At 41.7% G+C, this 9968-nt stretch overlaps 1 protein-coding gene across 4 annotated transcripts; it reads right to left on the bottom strand.

Annotated features, from left to right (window-relative positions):
- Positions 1 to 582: 582 nt before the first annotated feature.
- Positions 583 to 9672, bottom strand: LOC311359603 (tumor necrosis factor receptor superfamily member 14-like). Of its 4 annotated transcripts, none has more exons than XM_084479658.1 (10): positions 9554 to 9672; positions 6689 to 6970; positions 6389 to 6514; positions 5919 to 6074; positions 5306 to 5393; positions 4551 to 4717; positions 4434 to 4456; positions 4232 to 4298; positions 2884 to 2914; positions 583 to 2126 (listed from the first exon to the last, which is right to left on the bottom strand). In XM_084479658.1, the coding sequence occupies exons 2-10, from the start codon at positions 6831 to 6833 to the stop codon at positions 2117 to 2119; spliced, it is 813 nt and encodes a 270-aa protein (XP_084335784.1). In that variant the 5' UTR covers positions 6834 to 6970; positions 9554 to 9672; the 3' UTR covers positions 583 to 2116. The 4 variants fall into 4 exon arrangements, with proteins under 4 accessions (XP_084335784.1, XP_084335783.1, XP_084335785.1 ...); XM_084479657.1 differs by having other exon boundaries at positions 2884 to 2922; positions 4234 to 4298; XM_084479659.1 differs by having other exon boundaries at positions 2884 to 2922; positions 4234 to 4298; positions 6452 to 6514.
- Between the last annotated feature and the right edge of the window lie 296 nt (positions 9673 to 9968).

The following is a 9968-nucleotide window of genomic DNA, read 5'->3' as shown; positions in this document are numbered from 1 at the left end:
TCTCTCTCTCTCTCTCTCTCTCTCTCTCTCTCTCTCTCTCTCTCTCTCTCATAAAAACTGCGTCATATCCAAACTGAAACTAAAAGGGTGCAGTTACATATTTCGCCAGCAGATGTCACTCAGTTCCATAAAATGGCTCTGAACACGACAGCTCAGACGACTGCACAACGCAAAGACAAAAACGGACAATATGGACAACACACAGCGTCCACATGAATCACCATGGCATCGATAGAAAACGTTGCATTAAAGGGGTGACATCCTGCCACCAGGTGCGCGTGTGATTAGCCGTTGGAAAACCTGCCCTTCCCTGGGCCTTAGTGACATCACAAGTGGGGCGTGTCCACCTAGATGTATGAACGGATAGATAAACAACATTTACTGCAGTCCACTGGGTAGGCTGTAGACTGATCTATCCAGCACACGTCTAGGAGGACACGCCGCAGTTGTGATGTCACTAAAACACAGCAAAAGTCAGATTATCAAACAGCTTGTAACGATTAATCACAATCACACCTGGTGGCATAATATATCGACCCTCTAACTAATTTACTGTGGTGCGCAGCCCGTGAGCCCGGGTTAACTTGAGTTCGCAACTCTCGTGCCCCAGTCACCGCACGACGACGAGAGTTGCCTTTATTTAAAACACCCACGTGTCAATCAAACAACACACGAACCAACCCACCAACATGTCCGCCTTGGTAGTGGTGGTGTCGATTCGCCCTCGTCTAATCGCCCGTCAGTTGTCGATTATTGAGGAGCCAGTTTAGGAAAATATAATTCACATTTATTGTATCTCTAGGAGTGTCATCGAAACGCATTGAAATAATGAAACGATCTTAAAATGTCACACTTTCTACTAATATTGCCGCTGTAAAGGATTATGGGCAACAAACATCTCCTTTCCTTTCGTACAGGTTGGTCAGGAGTAACCTATGCTGAAGGTGGGTTAAAGGTTGCATCGAGGCAAGCAAAGAACTGAATTCGTAGAGACCCATGGAGTACCAGGCTATGTCTCACTTAAAGTGGAGTTGAGAAACTGTTTAGCACCTGAATTCTTGCACCTTCAATCTAATTAAAGCACTTAAAGTTTAGCAGGGAAGCACAGCTTCATTCTCTACAGAGAATAGAAAATAGTGTAAAAACATCTGAAAGTATCATACAAAAAATTTGGTCTCAAAGACAAGTGCTTCTTCTCGCCCATCTCCATAAAAACATTCCCAACGTTACCCATCATAACCCAGGACCTCACAGAGCACACCTCACACTATCTATTAACCCCTCACTTGGCTTTGCGCTGAGCCACATATATAATATATGGCTCACAGAGAAAGATAAAAGAATAATAAAAGAATAATAAAGAATAATGTGAGGATTGATCTAATAATGATGATAAACACACCACGCCTCTTCTCCTGTGAAAGCTGGCATCAGGAAGGAATCAGACTGGTGTATTTCCTCCTCTAGTTTCTCAGTTTAAGACATCAGATTCACTTTCAGGTTGATCCATATTTTCTAGAACTGGCGTTACTTTGTCTCCTGTAATGTCATTCCCCTTCAATAGTGAAACACCGTCCCTGGGACTTGGGAATTTAAAGTGACTTGATTCCGACTTAGAGCGAACATAAGGTGGGGAGCGTCAGACTGAGGGGGGTGGCCTTGGCGACTCCATTGTCTCTCCTGATGGGGACTGGTTTTAGTGAGTTTGAGTCATCAGATTCACTTCCAGGTTGATCACGATTTTCGTGAACTGGCGGAACTTCTTCTTCTACAACGTCATTATCCATCAATAGTGAAACACGGTCGCTGTGATACCTGGGATTTTCAAAGCAACTTGATTCCGACTTGAAGCGAACACAAAACCTTCTGGCTGACTGGGAGGTGGAGGGGAGACCCAGACGGAGGAGGCTGGCCTTGGAGTCTCTCCTGATGGGGACAGGCGGATCGTCCTCCTGATGGACTATGACTGACACAGATCCATTAGGTTTGGGGCTGGAGGGCGGGGCTGGACCCAGACTCTGGTCACCATCATGATCATCCTGATCATGATGGTGCAGTTGCAGCAGGGGTAGTTGTGGTAGGTTCTTGTTGGTCCCCGGTTGGTCCAGGATGGTCACTAGTAGATACTGGAAGAGAAGGCAGCAGAGAGTCAGGACACACAGCCAGCCTCCACATGCAGCAACACTCACTGAAGACTGAAGCCCAGTGGAGCAGCTCTGCAGCTGGGTACTCTCAGGAGGAGATGAGGACACACACACACACACACACACACACACACACACACACACACACACACACACACACACACACACACACACACACACACACACACACACACACACACACACACACACACACACACACACACACACACAGAGGAGCAAGTTACTGATTACACTTTTAATCTAATTTAATTATTTTATATTGCATGTTTCCACTCTCAATCAGCCTCTACACAGAAGAACATCTTGACAGACTGAATACGTGTAGGGAGACGGCTGCCATTATCGTGGTCAAACAAGGACAGAAGTCTTTCTACCCTTTGTCCCTGCTCTGTGTTGTCACGACGACTCAGTGAGCTACGTTATAAACGCCACTGAGCTGACGTTATGCTGGCCACATCGCCCCAGCTATGAGAGTAGTGTCTTATATACATGGATAGCTCCATTCTATAATATAATATCTAGATGTTGTTCAGTAGGTCTGCCACTCTGGTCCCTCTGCTACGTAGGCTCTGACTCTCTGGTACAATTAGATGAAATGTTTTGAATCACAGCGATATCATTTGACTTGATGTGAGTCAGTAACCCTTGCAAATCACTGGATATTAATAAATGATATGTTGCTCATTTACAAAGTGAAACATGTGGAATAAGAACTTACCAGTTAACTTCCTCTGCTGTTTCTGTGTTTCCTTTTTCAATAAAATAGAAATGTAAATAAAATATCAACATCAGGTTCATTACAAGGTCATCATCTAATAACTCCACCACTGCCAGCTAGGGTCACACATATTATTGTGTTCTGTATCAAACCAGTAATAACACTTACCATCTCACATATTAGATTATCCTTTTCTATACAGCAACATGTCAGGACAGCAGTCACTATCATTCAGCATAACCATGCTACATGTAGGAGCCATTTATAGCCACCATTTAGTTAGGTTAATTTAGCTATTACTTATTTTATCCACTTGGGGGAGCATTGCACCGGGTGAAGCACGTCAATGGGAATTGGGTATATTCACAGGTGTGCTAATCAATTGGGCAAAGGTGTGGATGGCGAGGAACACACGGTTCTTACCGTAGCCGTGAGCAGCCACACCACCGACAGCACGCCACAACAACTTATCTTAACAGCACTTTATTACCAACACTGGTGAAGTACCATGTTCTATCAAATAGCCTTTCTACTTTTATAATAAACGGGAACACCACCCAAAGAGAGCTGATGGTTGGACCATGGATTATTTCTGCTACACGTTGAGAACACTTTGCCATCCATATAGGATATAGGCTTACGGCCTCCACAATAAATGTTAGTTTACTGTAACCATGAGGCATGTTAGTTTAATGTAACATGATACATGTTAGTTTAATGTAACATGATACATGTTAGTTTACTGTAACATGATACATGTTAGTTTACTGTAACCGTTAGTTTAATGTAACATGATACATGTTAGTTTAATGTAACATGATACATGTTAGTTTACTGTAACATGATACATGTTAGTTTAATGTAACCATGATACCTGTTAGTTTAATGTAACATGATACATGTTAGTTTAATGTAACATGATACATGTTAGTTTACTGTAACCATGATACATGTTAGTTTAATGTAACATGATACATGTTAGTTTAACGTAACCATGTTACATGTTTAATGTAACCATGATACATGTTAGTTTAATGTAACATGATACATGTTAGTTTAATGTAACATGATACATGTTAGTTTACTGTAACCGTTAGTTTAATGTAACATGATACATGTTAGTTTAACGTAACAATGTTACATGTTTAATGTAACCATGATACATGTTAGTAGGGATCGAACGATATGGATTTTTTAGGTCTCTTTTAAGTCTCAATTTTAAAAAGGAACATTTATTGAACTGTCTGTCTGTAAATCATGCCAGGGAAAAAAATAATAATAATCGCTGAATATTAATAAATTATCTGTTACTCATTAACACAGTGAAACATTTGGAATAAGAACTTACCAGCTGACTTCTTCTCAGCTTCTCCTTTTCTTCCTCTCCTTTTTGTTCCTCTCCTCTCCGTCTCATTCTTTCAATAAAATAAAGATGTGAATAAAATATCAACATCGGGATCATTACAAGGTCATCATCTAATAACTCCACCACTGCCAGCTAGGGTCACACATATTATTGTGTTCTGTATCAAACCAGTTATAACACTTACCATCAGAAGTTGATCAATCCATTCTATATAGAATTAAACAATACAGTAACATGTCAGGACAGCAGTCAATATCATTCAGCATCAACATGATACATGTTAGTTTAATGTATCACTTACCTCTTATTTTCTCCCTCTGAATAATGGCTATAATTAAAGCCACTACCAGTAGGACTACTGGTATTACTATTGCTGCCACTAGTCCTGTGTGTGGACCATGTTCTCCACATTCAGAATCAGTTGAATCAGTTCCTGGTTTTATCAGTTCCAGCCCCACAGATTCACATCTGAAAGGACAACAGGTTTAGGCTCAGTCCCATTTCTCTCCCCTTAACAAGAACACTTGCTCTGAGTGCCCTTAGCTGCAAGTCAGCTCCCGAGCTGGCTAGTGTACAAGGGTTGATTTTAAGGGAAAAACAACACTCCCCCTTGCTCCCCTAAGTATTGGGACACCCTACCCCTTCGCAGTCACGCGCAAAATCTAGGATTAGGGCTCAAATCGGGGAAGGGGGAGAATTGAGACAGGGCCTTAGTTTCAGGGTGTGCAGTGTATCTATTATCCTGGGGACAGGACAGTAGACTGGGTGTTTGTCTCCTGGGCCAAACGGTACTCAGTTTGATCCCCAATGTCCACAACCTTCCTGTAGGCCTTCAGGTAAATAGACCTGTATCTACCTGTAGAATGACCTGTATCTACCTGTGTCCAAAGCAGCCTGCGGTGAGCAGGCTGCTTTGGATAAAATTAAAATAGAATAACAACAACATTCAAACCATAGTACAGGCTTAATGCTAAAAGTACCATTAATGTTCTAACTGTATTGATAAATATATTGATAAATTGATATCGATAAATAAAAACTATAATATTCATTTACTTTGTGTGGGGTTGGCAAGACGATGATGTACCATTTGAGAATGTTCCCTCAGTACAGTTAAGGCACTCTGTGTCTTTATCTGCTGTTCCTGTATGAATATAAAAATATGGATATTTACTTACTTACTATAGCCTTAAAAAATATAGCATCTCGCTGAAATTAATCAAAGTTGTTTGATGAAAGCTCCAAGAAGGAACAAGGAAATAGAGAATTGTAATTTAGGGCGCACTCACACTAGGCCATCTGTTCCGTTGCCCGAGTACGTTTGCCCCCTAAAGTCTAGATCGTTTGGCCAGTGTGAGCACGCCATCCGTACTCAAGTAGTTAAATTCCGTGGCCTCAGTACACTTCGGAGAGGTGTGCTCAGGCCACGGTACAGACGGTAATGAGCCGACACGCAGATGTACGGATACGCAACCGATATGTACAAGAGGCAACCGTACTCAGGCCCAGTTGAGATTGCCTAGTGTGAGCACAGGCCAGCGGCACAGTGGGGGGAGGGGATTGGGGCAATCGTACTTGAGTACGGTACCGGGCAACTTTGCCTAGTGTGAGTGCGCCCTAAAAGGAGATCTGGGCTTAATTGATTCAGAAGATGAGTTTTGACACCAACCTCTTTGACCGATGTAACGACCAGGACTGCAAACCGTGTGTCTCTGAGCGGCCCTACATCCTCCTCTGTTAGAGTCACTACAGAAGAATCCATCCAGGGTCTCACACAGAGCATCTGATGTTGATGTACACGACTTCTTCACCTTCAGACCGAGACCTGTCAATCACAACAGTTACAGAGGAACCTGAGAGAATGGGAAGGTCGTCTGAGGAAGTCTTAGATTAGAATAACTTGATAGGAAAAGAAGGAGTATTCAGTGCATTCAAAGGGCATCAGGGCATCTGTTACCCTCATTAATCTAAACTCATGTGTCTCATTCATGCCCTGCCCATCATTGAATTCATGGTCTTGTTTAAGGGGTTTTTAAATGACATGTCAATGTATCACTGAGCCATCAGGGTCTTGAACCCTGATATTTGTGATATTATCAAGGGGTTTGTGAAATAATAAGCTGAAAAATGAAAATGTACCTGTATCACAATGTTTACATGAAAAGCATTGTTCACGCCCATTGTCGCCATCTTGGAAAGTACCTTCTGTGCAAGATGCACATGATGTACTTGTGAATTCTGTGCAATGTTTTTTAACATGCATACCTGTAGGACAGAAAACAATTGACTATGTTGACTTTTTCAATTTCATTTCATTTAATCCCAAAATTATCTATACAAGCTAGTTTAATCAGACATTCTGTGGGCTGCATTCAACACAATTATAACCTGATTGAGACCGCTAGTTAGCTCCATCAAGTTCAGATATCTGTCTCTTACCTGGTGGACAGGTAGGACAGCATTCATCTCCCGCTCGGTATTCTGCCTGGCGACACTTTACTGGTGCAATAGGATTGCCAATTAAATTGAAATTAAATAAAACTAAATACATAATTAACATGAATTGAGCATTGGAAATGAACATGGCCGTCCAATTTGTAAGTTTCAACCAATCAAACCAAGTATTTTATATTGAGGCAAAATAAGGTGTATGGTTTTGACTTAACATGCTTTCATCAAAACATATGGCCCCACATGCTGCCAGGCAAAGTTCTGCAATATCTGGGGAAGAGACAAAACCACAAGCAGTTAATAAGACTACTTGGAGACAAGTAGGAGAAGTTTCAACCATCATGTTAGTATAAGTTTACACATTTGCTTTTCCTTTTCAGGTCACCCAATTTAATTTACAGTTTGAAAATATTATAACGTAGTTGTGAGGCCTCGTCAGAAGAGGCTGTAGAGACTCTGAGGAATGACCGAATGTCCTCCCTCTGCAGGACAATGGCCCTCCATCCTGACAGGACATAATCACTGCCTACAGGCTTTAAAGGTCCCATGACACGCCACCAGGTGTGAGTGTGATTAGCCGTTACAAGCCGTTTTGGAAATCTGCCCCTTATGACATCACAAGTGGGTTGGTTTGATCCGTGGGTCACATGGTCTGACAGCTATTGAATCTAGAAATATTTGAGACCTATTGAAAGTTTAATGTTGAATGTTCGTTGTTATACATGCAAGCATAACTTTGACAAAATTGTTGCTTTCCATTGTAGTTGAGATGTTGATGGAAAATAATAAAACGGCCACGACCCAACTACAGGAAGGCAACAAAAATGCATGCATTGTTGGTTAAACACACTTTTATTTTCCGAAAACTGTACAAACTAAACATCCAGCCAGGTTTATGGGAACCTTTCCTAGATTTCCTAGATTCAAATGAGTCGCAATCAGACGTGACCCAACTCCTCCTCCATTTGTATAGGTGAACGCACTCAACGAAATGCATAACTGCATTATAATATTATTGACTGTGGACACTCATCATCATCAGTCATGGGACCTTTAATAGCCGGGCGGACAGAGGAAGTTAAAATGAGAACCAGGCTGTCTTTGCGTTGCTGAGCCTCATGACGCCTCGTGGTCCTGGCAGAGCGCCCTGCGGGGGGCGAATCTTTTTCCCGTAGGATGGTAGGGGAAGGTACCGCCTTTTTCGCCGCTGATTAGTTAGAAGTGCTCTCCTCCGATTGGTTATTAGATTAGGCGGCAGGCTCTGCTCCGATTGGTTATTAGATTTAGTGGCTGTTGGCTAGTCTACCACCAACAGTAGTAAACAAACTCGATCCAACAGTGATAAGTGCGTTCCGTCAGATTTGATTTTCACATTTTCATAGCCTGTTTAGCTAGTCATACAGCTGTTTGGAGGACTTTTGTGATGAGAGAGAGAAGCAAGTGCTAGTGATGAAAGAGGCTGTGAAACCGCTCTCCAGTGGTGTGTATCTGCAAAGGAAATTGCAGTGCCCCTCAGGCAGAAGTTTCTGTTTAAATAAATTAAATATAATGTTAGTAAATCAACCATATTATTTCAAAAGGCAAGCTTAAAATTGACTCTTTATTTGCATTGTAATAGAAAAAAGTACAGGTCATTAATAAAGGTAGAGATTAGAACCTATCAACAACGAACAACGCACCCTAACTGTAAGCCTAACCTTAACCATTGAATACCTGTGGCAAAACCATTTATTACTGGAGCTGCTCCCTATCGTTGACTTATTCCTAATCCTGATGGTCTCCAACTCCTCCTTTGCACAAATATGACACCACTTAACTGTCATGGCTGCGCACACACACACACACACACACACACACACACACACACACACACACACACACACTAATGTTTAACCTACAGTTAATATCTGCTTCTGTTTTAAAACACTGGTGTTTAATCCCTGCTCATCAAATTGCAATTGCTTTTTAGTTTTATCTACTTATTTAAAAAAAAAAAAAAAAAAACACCACCATCACTAGCTTCTCTCTCATCACAAAATTCAACCAAACAGCTAGGACTCATCTTAACACGACCTAAACAGGCTATGAAAATGTGAAAATAATCTCCCCCAAATAGCTATGACTAGCTAAACAGGCTATGAAAATGTGAAAATCAAATCTGACGGAACGCACTTATCACTGTTGGATCGAGTTTGTTTACTACTGTTGGTGGTAGACTAGCTGACAGCCACTAAATCAAATAACCAATCGGAGGAGAGCCTGCCGCCAAATCTAATAACCAATCGGAGGGGAGCACTTCTAACCAATCAGCGGCGAAAAAGGCGGTACCTTCCCCTACCATCCTACGGGAAAAAGATTCGCCTGCGGGGGCCATTGGAGCTGGCGGATGTTGTTTGTGGACACTCATAAAAACACGTTTGAAATTATTCGAGTTGTGGGTATGGGGTTATTTCTTTGAAAAAGAAAAAAAAAGGCCCGCGAGTTCCCATATTATGTTCTGTCCAATAGACGCGTTCAACCACGTGACGTGTTTGTTTACAGTTTGACTGATAAAAGTTCAGTGCTCGCGCTGACCGACGAGTGAAGTTGCAAATATCAACTTCACCTCTGAAACAAAAAAAGTAAAAGTGTAACAAAGTATCAACGTCTTCACCCTTGAAACAAGTGAAAAATGAAACAACTTTCAACTTCACCTCTGAATCTGATACTTCAACTGTCAAAATAAACGTCTAGAAAACAACATGCGCCATTTTCAAAATGTGCCAAAAGATGTAAACAAAGAAAAGGTCGATGGACGCCCACACTGAATACAGAAATAAGTTAGAAATACAAAAGGTCTTGATTATTACTGACCTTATTAACTATGTCGATGGCGATTAGAAGACGGATTTAACGCAGGTGGTAATTTGCATATTAAAAGCATATTAAAAAATGAATGTTGTTGTCCGTGTTATTTCAGTCTGGCAGCAGAGAACGAACACCGTGCCGTGTGTTCTCTCTCTCTCTCTCTCTCTCTCTCTCTCTCTCTCTCTCTCTCTCTCTCTCTCTCTCTCTCTCTCTCTCTCTCTCTCTCTCTCTCTCTCTCTCTCTCTACTCTCTCTCTCTCTCTCTCTCTCTCTCTCTCTCTCTCTCTCTCTCTCTCTCTCTCTCTCTCTTCTCTCTCTCTCTCTCTCTCTCTAATAAAAACTGCGTCATATCCAAACTGAAACTAAAAGGGTGCAGTTACATATTTCGCCAGCAGATGTCACTCAGTCCCATAAAATGGCTC

This window comes from Micromesistius poutassou (genome assembly GCF_964030765.1).
Source record: "Micromesistius poutassou genome assembly, chromosome: 15".
Classification (NCBI taxonomy): domain Eukaryota; kingdom Metazoa; phylum Chordata; class Actinopteri; order Gadiformes; family Gadidae; genus Micromesistius; species Micromesistius poutassou.
The sequence above is the reverse complement of the archived record's forward strand: the minus strand, read 5'-3'. Positions and strand labels throughout refer to the sequence as shown.